At 50.3% G+C, this 20,724-nt stretch overlaps 1 protein-coding gene across 3 annotated transcripts in view; it reads right to left on the bottom strand.

Annotated features, from left to right (window-relative positions):
* Nucleotides 1-20,724, bottom strand: part of TEKT5 (tektin 5) — a 45,832-nt gene that overhangs the window by 8,869 nt on the left and 16,239 nt on the right. For all 3 annotated transcript variants that reach the window (XM_016159671.2, XM_016159670.2, XM_036225703.1), the window contains 4 exons: nt 19,077-19,160; nt 18,409-18,479; nt 13,794-13,937; nt 9,822-10,044 (listed from right to left, as the gene is read on the bottom strand). In XM_016159671.2, coding sequence (XP_016015157.2) covers nt 9,822-10,044; nt 13,794-13,937; nt 18,409-18,479; nt 19,077-19,160 — 522 coding nt within the window. The remainder of the gene's footprint in view (nt 1-9,821; nt 10,045-13,793; nt 13,938-18,408; nt 18,480-19,076; nt 19,161-20,724) is intronic.

Raw genomic sequence — 20,724 nt, 5'->3', positions numbered from 1 at the left:
GTGTGTGTGTGTTTAAGTCTTCAAGTCAACCCCCTTCAGATGGCTGGAGTCCCAATACAAAGCCTTCCAAAGCATCTTGAAGATGTGCTACGCAGCAGACAAATTTTTCTGTAAAGGTCTGGGTGGTAGGTATTTTGGCTTTATGAGCCATATGGTCTCACAACTACTCAACGTGGCCATTGTAATGCACAGACAATACATAATACATGGGGGTGTGTCTGTGTTCCAATAAAACTACAAAAACAGGTGTGTGTGGAGGGGGGGCAGATTCGACCTTTGGGCTGGTAGTTTGAGACCCCTGGTGTCCTGATCCCTTCAGGCAACCCATCTCAAACAAGGATGCGCCTTCCGACTCATTAGAAGTGTGGCCTGTGGACCAGCATTGCTGGACGCTGAGAGCTAGTTAGAAATGCAGACTCTCAGGGCCCACTCTAGACCTACCAACGAAAGCTGCATTTTCACAGATCTGGAGTGGTGATCATGAAAGCGTTAAGGCAGGGGAGGACCAGGCCAGGTTCGCAGTCTGGCTGCAGTCTGGAGGAGAGACAGAGGGGGCGGAGGCGGAGAGGAGACCAGTGCGGTCTGAGAGGCAGGAGGGCTCACGCCAAGGCAGGAGGAGAGATGCAGACGGTACCAGGTCACAGGAGTATGCGACAGGCAAAATGGGAGCACCAGTAACCGATGAAGTGCACCCAGGTCAGGTTTCTGGGACTTCAGCCCCTCAACCAGGAGGAGCCTCTCAGATGAAAGGCCCGGGAGCCGCCAGCCTGCAACCAAGTGCCAGCAGCACACAGCAGAGCACAGTGGCCCTGGTAGCCTTGTAGCCTCAGTTTGCCCATCTGTAACGGAAGTAATAACAGCATTTCTCCCACAGGGTGACTGCGAGCATCGATTTCAGTCCTGTGTTTAGCACTGTGGCCGGCACACACAGACTTGGGTTTCTCAACCTCAGCACTTTCTATCCATCCATCCACCATCCACGTATCCCCCTATCTTCCTACTTACTACCTTTTTTTTCCCTTTTTTCTTAAATCGAATCTTAATGCCAGGAGACCAGGGCTTCTCAGTCTTCGCACTAATGACATTTTGGACCAGATAATTCTCTGTCGTGGAGCTGTCCTGTGCCTGTAGGATGTTTAGCAGCATTTTTGGCCTCCACCCACTCGCTGCCAGTAATAACATCTCTAGACACGGTTAGACGTCCCCTGGGTGCAAACGTGCCCCATTCGAGAACCACAGATCTAGGTGTTGCCTCCTATTATTGTTTCTTAGGCTGTGCTGGCGGGATAAACTCTAGAGCAAATCCTTGCTTGCCATTGACTAGCTGGGGCAGGAGAGGGTATGCTTTTGGCAAACCACTTGTCCTCGGTTTCCTCGTCTGTAAAATGGGGCTAATGATGATCCCTTTTTCACAGGGTTGTAGGAGGGAAAGAGGAGTTAACATAAGCAAAGCACTTGGAACTCCAGCTGCACAGAGTAAGGCTAATATGTCTTTTACAGTTGTAGTGAATTTTTCCTTCCTTCGTGCAGCAGGATGGCAAACCAGACTGTGACCATCCACCCCCAGCCCTGCAGAGGACCAGCTGAGGACAAACCCTAGCCCCTGGTGTGGGAAAGGGTGAGGTCTGCACTGGAAACGGTCTCTGGCCAAGTCTGGAGTGTGAAAGGCAATTGACAGGTCCGCCTTGGATGAAACCAAGCTCGGCTCAGCGGAAAAGTGCACTGACATTCCTGGCTGGAATAGAAATCCTCCCCAAAAAGGCTTTGAAAGGGGGGGATGTGTTTGGCAGGGTTGTTTGCCATGTAAAACTATCTGCCTGCGTCTTGTCTTGTGACAGCAGAGAAAGCCTCTAAGGCCAGGAAATGGTTTTTGATGTGAAGGGAAAAAATGGATTTAGCAGTTCCAGTCGGCTTCGGGCTTCTGGGTGCTTTGAGCGGCCTTGCAGATTTATTGTTTTCCAAACTGCATGAAGCCAAGGGATTTCCAAGGAGATGCCTGGCTCAGCGCAGCTCCCCCAGCTCAGGAAGGGAGAAGGCATCTTGGAATCCTTTTTCTGGTCAAATGGTGGAAGATTTTCAAGTGCGGCCAAGCCCAGGAGCAAGGGGAGCGAGGCGGGGAGTGCTCCCGAAGGACCTCGCCTGAAATCCAGGATGCGAAGCCTCCAGATGAGGGTGTCCCAAACCTGGCACTGTTGACAACTTCTCTGTCTGAGGGGCTTTCCTGTGCCTTGTAGTGTTTAGTATCGATCTACCCACTATCTATTAGAAGCACACTGCCACCCACCTCACCCCCACTGAGCTGTGACATCCAAAATGTCTCAGACATTGGCAAATGCCACCGGGGAATAAATTTACCGCAGGTGAGAATGACTCCTCTGGAGGACAGATGTTGGGTAAGCCCTGCTTACAGCTGTTTCTGTCTAGAGACGGCCAGCTGCCCTCAGACACTGCCAGGTCAATACAAACCTCAGCTGCTGAGAGGCCAGCTGGGGTCAGCAGTTCTGAGAGTCCTGGAAGGGGTGGAAACGGCTGGAGGCTCCATGCTAGATGGAGAGGAAACGTATAACGGTCTATAAAAATTCATAGTAAACCACTATTGGGCTTTCAGGGGTCTCCTTAACACACCATGACTTTTAATTGTGCATTTACTTACTTTTTTAAACCAGTCTCCCTCACTGGAATGTAAGCCCCCTGAGGGCAGGGATCTTGTCCCATTCATATTGCATCCACAGCACCTGACTAGGACTCTAGCACACAAGACGTGCTAAGTAAATACCTGCTTCAGGGAGGGAGGGAGGGAATTCACAAGCATCTGTCTCATGCCTACACCTGGGAGACACACCTGGAGGCCTGGTTAAAACTCAGAGGGCTGGGCCTGAGTTTCTGATTCAGAAGGTCTGGGCGGGAGCTCTAGACTCTGCATTTCTAACAAGTTCCTAGGTAATGCTGCTGCTGGTCCAAGGACCACACCTTGGGAACCACTGGTCTGAACTCTGAACTTCTTGGCTGAGGAGAGTTTAAAAGGCTGGATGCCCAGACCACACCCTAACCAGCTGAATCAGAATCCTTGCAGACGGGAGCCAGGCATCTGGGTGAGTCCAGCGTAAAGCTTCACCTCTCATTCAATTCTCATTGCTGGTAGGAGTATTCCCTTCTTATGGATTAAGAAACAGATTCAGAGGAGTTAGTTACTGTCATAAGATCCTTTAGCTGTACCAAAATTCAACCCTGATTTTTTTATTCCAGACACCATGTTCTTTCAGGCACTTTGTTTGTCCCTCCCCTTCGGCGGGTCATAAATCAGACCATAGCTTTTTGCCATCTTATAGCTAATATTCATTGAGCACTTATGATGTGACCGGGGCTACTGTTCTTATTCTGACGAATATCTGCCAATTATCATTACTTCCATTTGAAGACAGGGAAACTGAGGCACAGAGAGGTGGGGCAACCTGACCGTGGTCATGTAGCCAGAAAGCGCTAGAACCAGAATTGAACCCAGCCCTCTGCACTGCACCGTGGGGCCCACGTGTGGGGACTGGAGAATGTTGAGTTACAAGAGAGATCTGGACCAGGATGAGGCAAACAGATGCAGATGCCAGGAGAGTAGGCAAGACTGGGTGGCAGGTCCCAAGCAGGCAAGCAGCCAAGGACCCGAAGGTGGACAAGTCACAACTTGAAAGAAATTCAGAGACTTATGGGGCATACCCGTACCCAGGAGGTGCCCAGGCAACCCTCTGCCTTGGCCAGGCTGCATCTTGTATTCTTATTGTCTTACCAGTAACCAATCCCAGTGACTGCCCCGCCCAGGGCTCCCAGCATGTTACTGGCTAATACCAACTGTAGAGCATAGTGGGAAGGGGGAAGTAAACTTCCTCGAGTTTCGGTGGCGTTCACAAAATGAGCTCAGTACAGCCTCATTCGTACTACCGCCCACCCGCACCCTTGCCATGCTGACCCTTGCTCATCCCCCTGCTCATCCCCCTGCCCCGTCTGGCCCCTCCAACTTCCTGCATCTGCTGGCTGCCTTCCCAGCTCTGGCCCTTGGCTCTGTTTGCTTGATTCCAGCAGCTCCTCTCCCATCTGGCACAGCGTTGCTATGGACAGATACTGGTGATGCTCTCTCTACCCCGGCCGTCTGAGTTCTCGCAGACCCCCTCGTGCTGGGTGTCCTCAGGTACCAGGATGAGACCTGAGCCTATGTGACACTGGAGAGCCTCTGATTCCTCTTGGTGCTCAGGTGAGGATCAGGCTAAGAGACCTACCACAAGCGACCCCAAGGCTTTTCCTGAGAGTTAACTTGCCAAACCCACATACCATCTATATGCCTTTACAGCCCTGGACAAATGTATTTGGGATGGAATGTTTATATGGGAGCAGAAAGCTTCCCATTAATAGAAGGTACCATAACAACAAAGAAAATGGAAAAAGAAAGTTTATTCTCACTAGGTTCTGTTGTCTTTCAAAGGTTCAGAGCCTGCCTGAGGCTTGATGCTTTGCAGTTAGAAAGGGAGATTGCAAATGAAAGAGAGGCTACAGACAAATGAGATCACATCAGTCTTGATCCTGGCCACTCTCAGGGGGACTGATGGAGATAACCTGAAAAGAGAACTTTCTCACCAAGATGCCTCGCCCCTGCCCCTCCTCACCAGGGGGGAGGCTCCACTTCCCCTGGGCTGAACCAGCTTCAGAAACGAGCCAGTCAGTAGCTTGGCCGCGGCACTGGTGCTGTAAGGGATCTGGTCGCTTGCAAAGCACAAAAGCATTTCCCACTCCGCAATGGGTTCCAGACCTCCCTGGACAAACAGAGGGAATGGCGGTGGGCTCCGGGGCCCTGTGATCGCTGGCCGGCTGCGGGCCCTCACCCCGCAGACATGGCCCCTTCTCACCCAGGCACTGCCTCCTGTGGAGGGGTGCTTCTGCTGGTGTTAAGGACCACTTGGAAGTCACAACGCTAAAGAAACTTCAGCATAAGAGCAAAGCCTTTCAAGGTTCAAATTCAGAGCCCCTCTGTGTTCTGCTAAACCCTTTCCAGGCCTGGCCGCTATCGTCCATCTGTTCTCCGGGACGTCCTTGGATGCGCCGAGCAGGCCGTGCCGATGCACAGGCCTGGTGGACACAGACAAGTGATGCGGATGAGTGAAGTGGGCCGTAACAGAGGGGGGGGGCAACGGCAGTAAACGGGGGCGCACGGGCCCCGTGCAAACAGACGCGGGCACCGCTGTGCTCCTGGCCGCTGCTCCCCCATGGAAACGCAGGCTCAGAGTGGCTGGAGCTACCAACTTTTCTAGAGATTCCGGAAAACTGAATTTATGTACACAAATGTTCACAGCAGCCCCAAACAAGCAGCAACCCTCATGTCCATCAGCAGGTGATCGGCTAAGCAAATGAAGGTCTAAGGACCCCAGGTACATGGAGGAAAATCCACACAGTACAGTATCCATGCCATACACATCACTCGGCAGTCAGAAGGGACAAGCTAGGAATCTCCATTACGCTGAATGAAAGATGCCAAGTGCAAAAAAAAAAAAAAAAAGTGCATAGGGTACGTCTCCTTTTACAGATAAGTCCAGAAAATGTGAACTAATCTATAGTGACAGACAGCAGATTAGTGGCTGTGTCGGGAATGAGGGAGGGAGGGGTGACAAAGGGGCACAAGGAAACCTTTCATGTGTTTACTACCTTGATTGAGGTGGCGGCCCCCTGCAGGGCGTATGTCAAAACTTCTCAAATTGCACACTCGAAATACGTGCAGCTAATTATGTGTCAAGTATAAATAAAGCTGTCAAAAGGAAAAGGTGAGGGATCAAATAATATGGGGGCCAAGTTCACCTCGTGGACCACTCGTGTTTGTTCTCCGATTTAAAGGACTCCATCAGCATTCACTTGGAATTCACCGTGCTCCGTGCATTTTGTGAGGCGCTACGCTTGCAAAGGTAATGGGTGCTGAGAAGTTTTCATGACAGCGGTGATGCAGACCGGCCTGGCTACGGCGAAGATGGTGACCCATGGCACTGGCAGGCGTGACCCGGAGAGAGTCTGTTGCCTCTACTCCCCAGCTAAACTTTCAAGGTTTTCGGATGATCTAAAGTAATGGAACTTTTTTCCTCTGTAAATCTAATTGGCTTACTCGAGGATGGAATGTCCTCCGAACTAGCTGCCAGCTAATCAGTTGGCAATCTCGAAAGCAAACAGAGAAGTTGGGAGACAACAACACAATCCAGGCAGAGGTGGTGGAGGCCAGGTATGCGTGTGGGGTGGCGGGGAGCAGAGGAGGGAGTGAGAAGTGATGGCATTCTGAGAGTAGAAACGACTGGATTTGCTGATGGAGTGGATGTAGGGGGGTGGTGAGAAAGAGAGGTGTCCAAGCGGACCCCAAGGTTCAAGACTGAGCACCTGAAAGTCAGGGCCCCTGGAAGCCACTGGAAGCCTCAGGAAGCATCTGGAAGTCAGAGCCACTAAGATATGGGGGCTCCAAGTGGAGCAGGCGGAAGGGTGAAAGCTAGCTCTTGTTCGCGACCCCTGACTGTAAGAAAGCCCATAGCATTTTGCTTGGAAGCGAAATGCAATTAGAGAAAATCTGATTAGAACTGGATGACCCAGGCTTGCCTTTTAGAAGGATTTAGTTCTCCCAATATTCTGAGTCTGGATGAGAGGACGACAGAGGGAGGAGGAAGGAGAGGGAGGGAGAGCAGGGAAGGAGACAGCTGTTTACCCAGGTGTCTGTCAAAGTCAAAGTGCTCCAGCTACTTCTTACCAGCCGGTTCAAAATTCAGGTTCCCAGGCACAACCTAGACCTGCTCAATTAGAATCTGCATTTTGATGCATTCCCTAGGATACTGGCGATTACTGTACACACAGTAGTATCTTAAACACACAGTAATATTTAAAACACACAGGCTTGCATCACTGTTTTCCAAGACTCAGACCTTCGCCTACCATCTTTACCATTTTCGCCATATGCCCTCACACCATGTGTAACATAATTAACAATATTTTCTTTAAATCAATTCACTAACAACAATAACAACAAAACCTGAATGCATTTATTTAAAAATAAAACTTCATATCACTATTATCAGTGGAAAATCAGCATCATTTGCCACAAGTGGAAATAATCATAAAAATGCACGAAACAAGATGAACGTAAAACCATGTTATTTCAACTCTGGCCTGATAGTGCTGCCTGCCCAAGTTCTCAGCCTCAGGTCCACGCTCTCTCTTTCAAAGGGAGACTGGCCAGTGGAAAAAAGGTGAGATCAAGGCTTTCCTTTTGAGATCATCTCAAGTGTTGAAAAAAGATTGAAGAAGAAAAAACTCTCCCACTGTGCGATTCAACGATATTAGCACTATGTCCATGTAACACACCTATGATCATTTTCCTCGCAGGGTTTGAGTTTCCGCCACTTTAGGTTAAAGCACAGTTCCACTGCAGTGTCTCTGACCCCGCCCCTCCTTCCCATAAGTCCTTGCATCTTTTTCCCATGCTGAGTCCTCCCCTAACAGGCACATTCCCCTAGGTAAGTGGATGTAGGTGAGGACCGTCCTACCGGGGTCCCGGCTCTCAGAAGGGATCAGTTCTCAAAGGCAGCAGGCAGCCCCCTCTGTGGTCAACTGCTTCAGGCCAAAGGAGTCATCAGCCTCTCTTACAGCAGTGGTCAGAATGACTAAGAGAGACACCCCAAAGCCCCAAAGTGCAAGGACAAAGTGCAAGGACAATGCCCCAGGCCAAGTTACAAGGTTCGGGGTGTGGCTTTGAGGATGGAACCCCAGGATCACGGTGAACAGCTAAGGCTGTCTATGCAGCCCCAAACCACTGGGAGAGTCAAGGTCTTTGTGGATGCCGTGTAGACATGGCCCTTCAAAGTGGATTCCTATGACCACCTGGGCAATAATTTAATGGCTTTGTAGCACCAGTGAGGATGGGGACCTAGAATTTTCCAGAAATGCCTCTTGCCATGGGGAATCAGGCCAAGCTCAATAATTAACAGTTAACATTTTAAAGGGAGCATTTCAAATCCTCTACACAAAATAAACTGCTGAAAGGTGGCATGGTTGCTGATCGACTTATCTTCATCACGTCGACTAGTTCTTTGATTATCTTAGAAGAACAGCACGCGGAATAATGACAAACCAGAGGCCAAGTCCTCGCTCGGGCAGTGCTGTCAGCAGTGTCCTTTTGGGGTTTGGTATATTTCAAATGGGAGCTGGTTTATTTGCAAAGCAGCTGGTGGTTATATAATGACTATTAATAAAAATCCACGTAGTTGCAAAACCTCTCTGATCGGCAGTGACGAGGCTGCTGGTAATAATTCAAAACTTCCCCAGAGAAATTTGGCAAGGGAAAAGGTTTTGCTCCTCACCCCCCGCCCAAAAGATCCTTTCTCTTTCCGTTGGTATTAATACTTGCTACCTTTTTATCGAGTGTTTACTATGTACCACGTCCTGCCCCAAGAGCTCCTCAGAGATCAACCCATTAACTCTCACAATAACATCATCGGGTAGGAATTCTTAGTTTCACAGGCGAGCCACCAAGACCCACGGGAGCCTTCCCAAGTCAGCTCTAGGCCTCAGACCTCAGAGATCCCCCTTCCTGTGAGGGCACAGTGAGAAGGTGACATCTATGAACCAAGAAGTCGGCTTTCACAGGACACCAGATCTGCTGGTACCTTGGTCCTAACCCTCCAGTCTTCAGAACTGTGAGAAACAAATTTCTGTTGTTTATAAGCCACCCAAGTCTATGGCATTTTCATTACAGTAGCCCAAAGGACTAAGATGATGGTGATCTTTTTGTTATGTATATTTTACCACAATAGAAAAATGATTTTTCTCTATAAAACACAGAAAAAGGTGCTTGAAATTATAAGCATTCACTGATTCATGCATCATTCTTTAAAAAACATCAGTTCAACTATGGCCATTCCGCCCTGAACGTGCTCAATCTCGTCTGATCTCGAAAGCTAAGCAGGGTCTACTTGGATGGGATACCACCTAGGAATACTAGATGCTGTAGGTGTTAAAAAAAAAAAAATAGTAGGTAAAACACATCAATTCAAAAGTTATCATTGTCGATTCCTTTCATTCATCGCACAGAGACAAGGAGTGTCTTCTGTGTGCCAGGCAACGCACTAAGCAGTGGGGTACAAGGTTGAGTGGGAGTGATGCTCTAGCACCCAGCAGCCTCTCTAAATTTATACTGAGCAGAGAGGATAAACTCCACGTAGAGAGGAATCCCCCAGAGGTGTGAAACAGCATGGCCCATTGGAATAAGGGAACAGTGAAAAGGGCACCTTGGAATAAAGGAGTAGCAGGAGATAGTGATAGAATTAAGCAGTTGTTTTCACTTCTCAAATTAAAAAGTATCCCATCCCTGAACAGCAGGTCCTAATGCTATTGAAGGCTTTGAAGGTTAAAAGGTCACATTTTCAAAGATGCTGATGTGGGCAGAGAAGATCTGCTCAGAGCCGGTTCCTGGGGCTCCTATACCCACACCCACCCTCTCTGGTCACACACAGCCACATGACCGTCAGATGGGTGTGAAGGGCTCTGGGGGCCATTGATAGTCTTTTGGATGCTGTGGTGACAGCCAGGCCAAGGTCCAAGCTCCACTATCCAGTAAACAAGGAAGATTAACCCCTACGTGTTGCTCTCATCCTCCCATGATGCTTGGGCTGGACAAGGTATAGACCATAAGATGGGGTGGGTGGGGGAGGGGTGCATTTTAGCAGCAGGGCTGGGCCGGTGGCTTGGTCAGATGCTGCTGAGACCATAGGGAGAAAGTGAGGGTGACAGTGGTCCTCAGGTGCACATCGCTCACTGACCTTAGCCAGCTGTGTCTGCAGCTTGTTCTTGACGTCCATCACCTCGGAGATGCGAGCTTTGAAGGCCAGATTGGTGTTAGTAAACTGCTTCCACATCTGATTGGACAAATTCTCGAAGAGGTTCTCGGCCTCCTCCCGCAGCCGGATGGAGTTGGCCCGCATGTTCTGCGAGTGCCTGATGTTGTCGTTACTGAACTTGGCCCAGGTCTCGGGCACGGAGACTCTGCCAGAGGCACAAAGACAAATTTAATCAGGGCTTTGTGGCGGGCCTAGAGATGTCCACATTCAGGGTTTCTCAGCCTCGGCACCCTTGACACTTGGGTGGGGACATTCTCGGCTGTGGGGACTGTCCCGTGCACTGGAGGATGTTTACCAGCGTTCCGGGCCTCTACTCACTAGATGTCAATAACACTCGACTTTTCAATTGTGACAACCAAAAATGTCTCTAGACATTGACAAATGTCCCTTGGGGGAGGCACAATGGCCCTCAGTTAAGAACCACCGGACTGATCCAATGGCCTCATTTTACAGGTGAGCCCACTACAGCCCAGAGGAGAGCAGCTGACTTCCTAATGGGCTCTTGGTGAGTTGTCGGAGAAGAGAGATTCCCCAAAAAGCTCTTTTCCTTAACATTTCCTCCACCACCACCAACAAAAACACACACAGAGGGCATGATGCTGGCTGTGCAGTCTCTTCGACTCCGAGATGGGCATGTGGCCACGCTACTTGCACTGACTTATGTGCTCAACGAGCATTCTTGGAACACCTTCCACATGCCAAGCCATGTCCTGGGCACTGGGGACTGAGCCATAAACAAGAGCGCCAACATCCCTGTCCTCATGGTGACAAACTTCCAGTGGAGGGAGACAGACAATAAAAATAAAAAAAATAAAAAGTAAATAAATAAAAAAGATGTTTACACATGGCGTTATGTGCTATGAAGGAATTTAGAAGCAGGGTGCTGAGAGACAAATCGAGTGGGCCATTATGTGTCAGTCAGGCTTGCAGGAGGAAAGAAATGGAATTTATGCTCAAGAGTGTTGAGGTGCTCATGGATTAGCAATTGCACAAAACCGTCACAGGTAGGAAAGAGGAGCCCTGGGAGATCACAGGGAGGGAGAGAGGAAGGGAGGGAAAGGAAGGAAGATAAACCCCCAACATCTTTCTCTTCCTGCCCGCCCTCTGGCTCCCGCTGGCGTCCCTCCTCTTGGCTGAACCCAACTGGAAACCAGATGGCAAACGGCCAGAAAGGCGGTCTGCAAAGGGCAGGCAGCCTCCACTCCGGCAGGCAGCTAAGGAACGGATCTAGGGGACAAATGAGGGCACAGGCCACATCAGAGAGGTCAGGCAGGGAAGGCTTCTCCGAGGCAGTGACTTAAAGGATCCAGTTTAGATAACAGAAAGTTCTTCCCGCAGGTATGTAAATTCCTACAAAAAGCAACCAACAAGTAAAAATTTCCTCCTCTGGGAAGCCTTGGAGAAGGAGGGATTCGCATTTCTTTGAGCTGGCTTCAGTTCCTGGGTAAACCAGACTAAATCACTTTTCAAGGTCTTTTCTAGCCAGGAAGTCTCCAGTTCTTAAATAAAGTTGATTTGTATTCTCAGACAGTAGGAAAAAAGAGACTAAAATTTCTGAAATAGAAGTCTCTTTTCAGATGTTTTAAAGCACACTTAGATTGCATGGTGAATAGAAATTTTTTAAAAACATATAATGCGTGGGTTTTTTTTGTCTGGCTTTTGCAGGAGTTAAAATCAAGCAATAAACAGGGGTCTCGGGCTTTTGAAGATGGGAATGGGCGCTGCGTCCGATCCAGAGCTTTCATCTGACAAAAACCTGAGACTCAGAGAGGTGAAGTGTCTTTTCCAAGGTCACACAGCTACTCACCACCAAATGATGAAGGAGGGGGCGCCGAGGACAGCAGATAGGGACCGGCAGATATAACCCGCTGCTGAACGGGGCGCTGTCAATGTCATGAGCAGCAACCCCTCAGCCCTCGCCCTCCTCTGGAGCAGACAGCTGAGCTCAGCAGAGAAAATAACTGGCTTAATCACATTCTCCTTGGGGGGAATTTGCCAGAAAGCAGAGACGGCAGGCTTTGGTGGGGAAGCAGGAAAGCGCTGTGACAAAACACATAGGCCTCATGCCAACTGGGCTCAGATCAAGGCTCTGCTACTCGCTGTGTGAGTGTGGGCCAGTCGCTTCACCTCTCTGAGCCTTAGTCTCCTCATGGTAAAATGACGATAGTAATGGTGCCTATCGCCGGGGGTTGTTGAGTGACTAAATGTGAAACCTCTATAATGGTACATGACAACAGTAAGCCCTTGATAAATGTTTATTATTCAAGAGATGCTGCGTGTAAAGCTCTTAGCACAGTGCCTAGGACACAGCAAACATCAGGTAAAAGGCATCCACGATCGTCACCACCACCGCCACCACCATCATCAGTTAATCCACGGCAACGAGAACTGCGGTGAAGAGACACTGCAATCCAGAGCCTCCAAATGTCCTTTAAGCTGCCCAGACACAGCCCTACTTTAAGAAAACCTCCAATAAAAGCCCTGAGCTAACACATCCGGGGAGCAATTAGTCACCACATATAGCAGTGGAGGCACTGGGTGAGGGTCTTTATATACCAGGCCCCCCCACCAAGCATGGGAGTTGGGGTCTCCACTACCCAACCTGGCTGCCGGGTATTTGGGAGACATCTGTGTGGGGCAGGAACCCTCGAGACTCCTTGTCCAGATGGGCAGCTGTGGCTGAGGGCACTGAGACCCCTGAAGTCCTGCTCACCTTGCCAGCACATGGGGGAATCAACTTTGTCAGGAAAAGAAAGGTCCCTGGGAATTGTCACTGCTGGGAACCCCAAGGACCCTCTTGACACGTCTGTATTTACTAAGATCCAGCAAAAGACTCAGAGTGTAGCTAAGAAACTCCTTCACTTCCTCCTCCTCTCTCCCCTCCCTCCCTTCCTTTCTTCCTTCTTTTCCTCCCTTCCCCCTCTCATTCATTCTTTCATTCAACAAATATTTATTACACACCTACTATGTGCCAGGCACAATTCTATGTGCTACAGATTTTTTAAAAAGGGACCAAGACAGACACCACCCTCTGCCTGTACCCGGAGCATCCCTCCCTCTGGCCCTCAAACTACCAATTGCAAAAGCATGCTAGTTTTTTATGAAGGTTCAGGGCTCCTGCGACCTGCCCATGGCACTGCCAGGAATACAGAAGGCACCTACTGCAGAGCTACTGTGATGAGAAAATGAGGACATACAGCAAGCACTCAATAAACGTCAGCCGTTATCATCCCCCTACACGAGGCTTTGTTCTCAGCAGTTCACACGCCCACTTTTTTATACCCACTCTGGCAGGGCACTACTATTATCCCGATGGTATCAATGAAGAAACAGGGGCCCAGAGGGATTACATAATTTCTCCCAAATATTAGTATAGAAGCTGGATCTGAAGTCAGGCAGCCTGGCTCTAGAACCCTCTCTTAATCCACTGTCAGCACTGGTGGACAGCGCTGGGCCCTCCCAGCCAAGCTTGAATTCCTCCTCCCTCTGGGGACAGCCATGCTGTCGTGGAATTCCCAGCTGAGGTGCCCCAGCACATCCTGGCCCGGGCAGCAGTGGCCGTGTGGCCCTCGCTGAGCCAAACGCTTGCTCCGTCTTGCTGGAATTTGATGAATCGGGCAAAGCAGGGCAGGAAGGGAAGGATCGCGGTGCTCTGACAAAGCAGCTGACTAGCCCCCACTTCCTGGCTCCTTCGAGCTGCCAGAACCGTCCCCTCCAGCCTTCCTCTTGAGTCTGTGGCTCCCTGCAGCCTTCCAGTAAATTCCATCTGGTCTTAAGTTTTTTAGCCAGAATTAGATGCTGTGGCTTGCGACTGAGGATCCCCATTCAACCACACCACAGACTCAGACGCCCCACTCCCATGGGCACGGCCGGGACCGGGAGCCCAGTACTCACGTGCCATCAACCTTCTCCATGCCGTGGAAGAAGCTAATGCAGTCCGACGTGTTCCTCAGGTTGAAGCACTTCTCGTCGATGAACTGGGCCGAGTTTTTGTCCCCGAGGTCCCTCTCCAGAGCGTGCTGAGCATCTCGGTTATCCCTGGGGGGTCGGGGAGGGTGGACAAGGATTTGTCCCTGGATTGTGCACTGACCCAGAATCCTTCACCCAAGGTCACAGGGGAGGTCGGTGCAGAGCCATTGCTCCAAGGCAAGTCTCTGGACTCCCAGGAGGGTGCTCTGTCCACCGCAGTGTCTCCCCGGCCCCCTGCCCACCTTTGATGCTCCCACCACACACCCAGGGCCTCCCCGCAATCCCTCACCCTTCCCCCAATCCAAGTAGACCTATTGTCATTCAGAACAGGGGTGGGCAAACATTTACTGTAAAGGGTCCAATACTAAATAATTTTGGCTTTGTGGGTCAAACAGTCTCTGTGGCAGCTACTCAGCTATGCAGGAAAGCAGTCACCGATAATATGTAAATGAATAGATGTGGCTGCATTCCAATAAAACTTTATTTATAAAAATAAGTGGCCCTCCGGCTGAATTTTTCCAACTGATTTAGAAGATACAAATTTATACTTTGGAGAAAGCCTAGTATTGATTTAAATCAGTTCACAAATCATTTGTCTCACCCGATGCCTAGGACAAAAGGAAAAGACATGAATAAAACAGCCACTTACTTTCAAGTTGCTCACAGATTTGTGTAAATAAATACAATAAAATTACATAAGGTACAGAATGGTAACAGTGAAGGTTTGTAAAGGACACAGAGTAACATATAAGAGAAAGCCATGACCTCAGAGTGAGGGGGCGGTCAAGGAAGGCTTCCTGGGGAGGTGTCTGGGCTGGGTTTTCATAATCATAGGAGTATACTTATGGACAGAGTTAGGTGAGGGGGGTGATGAGAATTTCAAGCTGAGGACACTACCTGTGCAAGAGCAGAGGAGCTAGAGACGTTCAAGTGTGTAGGGACCTACAAGCATCTCATAGAGGCTGGACAAATCAGAGGGCTGGGCGGAGTGGGAGACTGGGCAGGGGTGAGGAGAGGATTTGGGGTGGGGCCAGGACCTGAACCTGCAGGGCTCGCATCTTCTCTCAGAAGCGGAGACTTAAAGGCCACTGTTTGCCAAACTCCAGCCATTGGAGAACCACCTTCATGATTCCTGTCCTATTTCCAATTTACCTATATACTATTATTTACTCGCTATTTTTTTTTATTAAGTCACTTTTAAAATATAAATAAGTATATTTTAAAAGGAAAATCTCAAGCAGGGTTGGGCCTGGTTAGTACTTGGTTGGGAGATCACCTAGGAAGACCAGGTGCTGTAGGTGCAAAAAATAAAAGAATAAAAAATAAGGGATTGTAAGGTGACAAGGCCCTTGCAATCTGTGAGGTCAACCAAGCCCTTCCAAACAAAGAAATAAATGGAAATTTTCCACCACTGTCTTTAAAGGAAAACCAATAACTCTTTCTATTAATAGGTCACCTCCAACATAAACGCTAAGTAAGCACTAACAGAATCCTAGCTAGAATGCACTGTCTCTAGAACGTTCTAAGCCTGAACCTTTTTCTGTTTCCCTCTTGATTAAACAAAGATGAGTCAGTGTTAAAAACACATGGGCATCAATTGGGACTTTCACCTGAAAACGCTTAGAAGAAGGGAAAGAGCCCAGAGAAGTTATCGAGGGAAGTGGTGCGGCTCTCGCACGGGCCTCTTTCCCCTTCTGCATCCTCTCGTGCTCTTTGCTCCCCCTTTTGTCTCTCCGCTTGTCTCCCTGACTCGGTGTCTCTCTCTCTTTCTGCCTCGTCTTGCTTGGTTTCTCTCTGTCCTAAGGCCTCTGCGTGTGTGTTTCTCTCTTCCTTGTCTTCTCTCTCTTTTTGCCACTTTATGTTTCTGCTACAGATCCTGGGGCTGATGAGGGGTTCCAAACAGGCCAGTAAATTAAATCCCGATGGTGGGCCCCCACCTATCAGGATTCTCAGGGTGTCATGTTGGGACAAGAGGAGCCTTCCTAGAGTCCTCGGGGCCTTCCAAATTGGCAGAGCCATGGAGACATGGGGCCCTGTCTTGCCTAACGAACTGGAATGTGAAGACAGACCAGAATATAGAAAAGCGACATGCCAGAGCATCAGAGGGGAACCTGGGGCCTCAGAATCCCTACTAAGCCTGTTCAGCCCCCTGGCCCTTGCTGATGAGGTCTGGGGCGAGACGGGACAGCTCCAGTCTCCCTTCCTTGTCCCACGATGGAGAACCCGGCCAGTGCCTCACTAGGCTGCTGCCCCACCAGAAAAAGCCGGAACTTGGCTCCTGCCCCATCAGAAAGAGCCTTTTCTGTATTGTTAGGGCGCCTGGCGAGGTGAGGACGTGGTCCTGCCCAGATGGGGGCCCCAGGCCTCACCCAGAAAACCACAAGTCAACAACAGCCCAGGCCTGCCCCTGCCAGGGTGGCCACGTGAGCAGGTCAGCAGCAGAGCCTCCCCACGGGGCCAGGACACTCCGAATTCTGCCTGCTAATGAGGCTCTGGCCAGGTCTAGATTAATTAGGCCGCCCTGGCAGCAGGAGCTGCCTCCCTGCAAGGTAACAAGCATCCTCCGGCAAGAGGGCCAGGGCCCAGGTTCAAACAGCCTCCATCCAGGGCGACTTGGCCTCTGGTCCTACACAGGGAAATGTCCTCTGCACGCGCTCCCATTGCCTCCCCCACGCTCTCCGCCCCAGCGGCTTCCTCTCTCTCAGCACCTATCCCAGCATCTCCCTCTCTCTCTTCTTCGTTCTGTGTGTCTGTCCCTCTCTATCTCCGTCTCTAACTCGCGTCTTGATTTCCCTTTGCTGGGAACATCTGTGCCTCTCTCTGTCCTTCTGTGTCCCTCTGTCTCCCTGCTCCTTGTCTCTCTGTTTATCACTTCACGTCCTTCTTTTTCTGTCTCTCTCTCCCCCCAATGTCGCTGCTTATTCTCTGTCTCCCAGTTGATAGGACTTTGTCTGTCCCAGTCTCTCTGGTTCTCCCAACCGCCCCCCCGCCACCTCCCGCCACCTCTTTCTTTACCGCCTGGGGTTGCACAAGCGACCTCCTCGCCAACAGTCCCAGAATGTCTCTTCCAGCGTCCAGCTCCCCAGTTTCAAGTCTGGGCTTTTTTTTTTTTCACTCTGCTGGCTCAAACTGCCTCACTCCCCAAACTTCAGCCCGCCTGTCACCCTAACGCTGCGTTTTGTCCCAGCCCTGTATCAACCCCAAATGGGAAAGCATTCTCCCTCACCAAAAACAGCAATCATAAAAATAAGGAGAGAAAAATACAATAAGGACATCTCCCTGCCCCAATTTTCTTGTTTAAATACAAGTATTTAAAGTTTTTAAAAAGCAAATTAATTTGCAGACCAATATTAGGCCAACGATAGTCCAAATGGTAGGTAGAATCATCAGAAAACAGGCCAGAGGCTCACAAAGGATGGAATTCGACCTTGCTTTCATCCCTTCAACTGTCCATCAACCACTGCTGTTGTATTCAGGCCTCGTTTTGGGCACCTCCACCTCTGAAGTCTCTCTGGGTCTTCTCGACTCGTCTGGCCCTGACCACGCCCTCCGGTCTGCAGGTAGCTTTTCACACATCCCTGGATGCTGTGTGGTCTTGGCTGACTCTCTCCTATCCCTGTCACTCAATTCTCATTGCCTCAGTGGAGCTGAGGCACAGCCGTGTTGCGGGGGAGAGGCGAGGAGACTACTGTTTCAGGGGTACAGCAAGCTAGGGGACCAACCCCCAGAGCCTATCTGCAAGCTGTCTGGACCCTCATTTCCTCTGGGCTGCCCAGGTGCCTCACACAGCGAGAAGGGGCAGCCCTGGCCAGGTTGCCGGCCCACCTCTTGCTATCTCTAAGTGAATGAAGAGAAGCCAGCAGAGCGGCATGTCTTACAAGAGTTAAAAGCAAGTGTCCAGCTCAAGGGCCAGGCAGGAAGGCTGCCTGTGGGAGAGCTGGGGGCCAAGGGCTGAGCTGTGTGCCCCAAGCCCTGTTAAAACTTAAGCCTCCCTTTAATTATGGGGGATGCTTCTGCCTCGTCATGATACCAGTTACATAATCTTCCGAGAGCTAAAAGCTGATTCCTTTTGAAGACTCTTGGCTGAGGCACCCACCAGCTCCCCTCTGGAGATGCCCAGACCCCACAACTGGACGCTTAATGCCACCCACTCTCTGCTACTCTCCCAGGTTCAGAACTCAGATGAGGAAGCCACAGGCAAAGAGAGGGTCTAAGAAAGGCCAATTTCTTTTGCTGAGGCCCTTACTGCAAACAAGAAGAACCAGTTGGTAATGTGCCGGCTCATGGAAATCAATGGGTACATCTCAGTAACATCCTGTGGGCAGACTGAAATCAGCCATGGCGGTAGCATTTACACCACTGCAATTGGCAAAAGCTACAAACCAGAATTTTTTTTCTTTCCTTGGGATCTGGTTGTTAAACACTTACCAGGACACCACTGACCAAAAGAACCACCTAGAGCCAGGGGGTCATCTGGCTTGCCCTCCAAAACCTGAGGGACCCAAAGTAAACGTCAAGAGAGAGAGAAAGCAGCCCTTACCGCATCTGGATTTCAATTCTTTGAGCTAGTTTTCTCATCTGTTCTTGGCAACATTTTAGCAAATCTACCTCCTGCAATAAAAAATATCAGAGAGAGGGTACCCCTCAGAAACTCATGGCATCCTGTCTCCCAGGCCAGCACCCCCACTCCTTGCCTCTCACCACCCAACCTCACCCCACAAAATAAAGTGTCAGGGTGGGGTCCATTTCCTGCCTCAGCCCACACGATCCCAAGACCAGACAGCTAAGGGTCGATGGTGGAGGTGCCACATTCTTTGCCCACTTTCTTCTCTAATTATATACTTCGGGATTAAAAGAAAATCTAGCACCTACTATGTGCTAAGTACTCATTTATAGGTAATTTTATCATTAACATAGGAAGTGGTACAGTGTGTGACTGACATACAGTAGGTGCTCAATAAACACTAGCTTTTAGTATTATTTCTTGAAATTATGATGACGGTGCCCATTTTGGAGATGAAAAGACTGAGGGTCAAATGACCCCCTTTCTCCCTGTTCCTAACATGCAATGTAGGCCCTCACCCAGGGATTCTGAGCCCTGACTTTGCATGGGGCGACACATACGACTTCAGCTTCTGACAAGTCAGAGAGCTCTCTGACTCCTCCCTCCTCCCTCGGGGACCTGGGCAGACCCAGCAGGCACCTTACCTGGATAAGGTTTTTCTCCACGTTGTCGTGGACCAAATCGATCCCGATCCTCTTCTCTCGTTGGTATAGACACTCCAGGGCCACCTGTAGGGAGCAGCAGGAAATCGTGTGTTTTCCCTGCAGTCGTACGAAGACCCTGAGTGGCGGGTCTCACATCTATCTTGGTCATGATCTTTTTTTTCCCCGGGAAACTTGGAGGCCTCACGTGGCCTCCTCGCTGTGCATCTGGGTGGCTTTCGGCCTCCCGCGCTCCCTTGTGAGAGGAGCTGTGGGAGTCCATGACTGCAGATGGGTACAATACTGCTGCCGATCTCATAGGTCTGCTGTGCAGGTTAAGTCCGCTTGGCAAGTGTAAAGCTCTCAGAACACTGTCAATAAATATTATCTACGAATATACAGTTAACCCTTGAACAACGTGGGTTTAAATTGTGTGGGTCCAGTTATACGTGGATTTTTTTTTTCAATCAATACTGTGAATGTAATTTCCTTTCCCTTATGATTTTCTTAATAACATTTTCTTTAGCTTACTTTACTGTAAGAATATAGAATATAATACATATAACACAAAAAATATGTGTGAATCAACTGTTCGTGTTATCAATAAGGCTTCCAGTCAACAGTAGGCTATACTAGCAGTTAAGTTTGGGGGAAGTCAAAAGTTATATGAGGATTTTTGACTGCGTGGGTGGCTGGTGCCCCCAATGCCCTCATGTCCAGGGGTCAACTAGATGTGACAACCCCTTTTTGGCGATCTGGAAATGGGGTGGCAGCTTTGCAAAGTGACCAGGGCCAAGACCCAGGCAACCCTGCCCCACCACCTGTCCTGCAGACATGAGCAGGCAGAGCAGAAGACAGAAGAGGCAGCTCGGGGGAGCTCCTGCTCTAGGACACGAAGGCTGGGCATCGGGCTGCTGGCCTGTGATGTCACGAAGAGCAGCGGGCGTGAGCAGGAAGCAGGGGGGTCGGGGGGGGGGCATGCCGCAGTGCTGCTGCGATGCCAGTGCTCTGGGGACTCGGAAGGAGAGGGAGCCGTTGACTCCACAATAATTTCCCGAGCCCCTCCTCTGTGTCACCCTCAGTCCAGGTACCGGGGACTCAGCAGCGAACTAAACCGACGGCCCTGCTGTGAGGGAGTTCTCCCCGCGGGGAGAGAGCACGCACGCACGAGGAAACACAGAGACACTGGACCATGTCTGGCTGTGAAAAGGGCCGTGATGAAAACAGTCGCGGCGCTGCGGGCGTGGGACGGGGAGTAAGGTGCTGGGGGGGTCAGGAAGGACTTTAAGGAGGTGACACTGAGACCTGAGTCATGCGAAGTGGCAGAGCTGAAGGAGAGCAATGCACCAGGAAGAGGGAAGAGCAGCTGCGAAGGCTGGGGGTGGGGGGCGGGGGTGGAGTTGCAGGCAGGAAGCCACTGGGGCTGGCGTGGAGAAGTGAGGCTGGGGTGTCGGGCAGGGCTGGGCCATGCAGGGCTGGGGGTTGCGACCAGGGCTTAGGTGATAGCTAGGGTGCATTAGGAAGCCTCTGGGGACGTTTAGAGGGGGAGTGGGGACACGTAGTTTAATATGTAAAATCATCTCTCTGGCTGCAGTCTGGAAAATGTGTTGGAGAAAGAGCAGGAGTAGGAGGCCCGGAGGAAGGCAGTCAC

Source organism: Rousettus aegyptiacus, unplaced genomic scaffold (assembly GCF_014176215.1).
Source record: "Rousettus aegyptiacus isolate mRouAeg1 unplaced genomic scaffold, mRouAeg1.p scaffold_m13_p_8, whole genome shotgun sequence".
Taxonomy (NCBI): Eukaryota; Metazoa; Chordata; class Mammalia; order Chiroptera; family Pteropodidae; genus Rousettus; species Rousettus aegyptiacus.
This window is presented reverse-complemented; position numbering and strand designations above follow the sequence as displayed.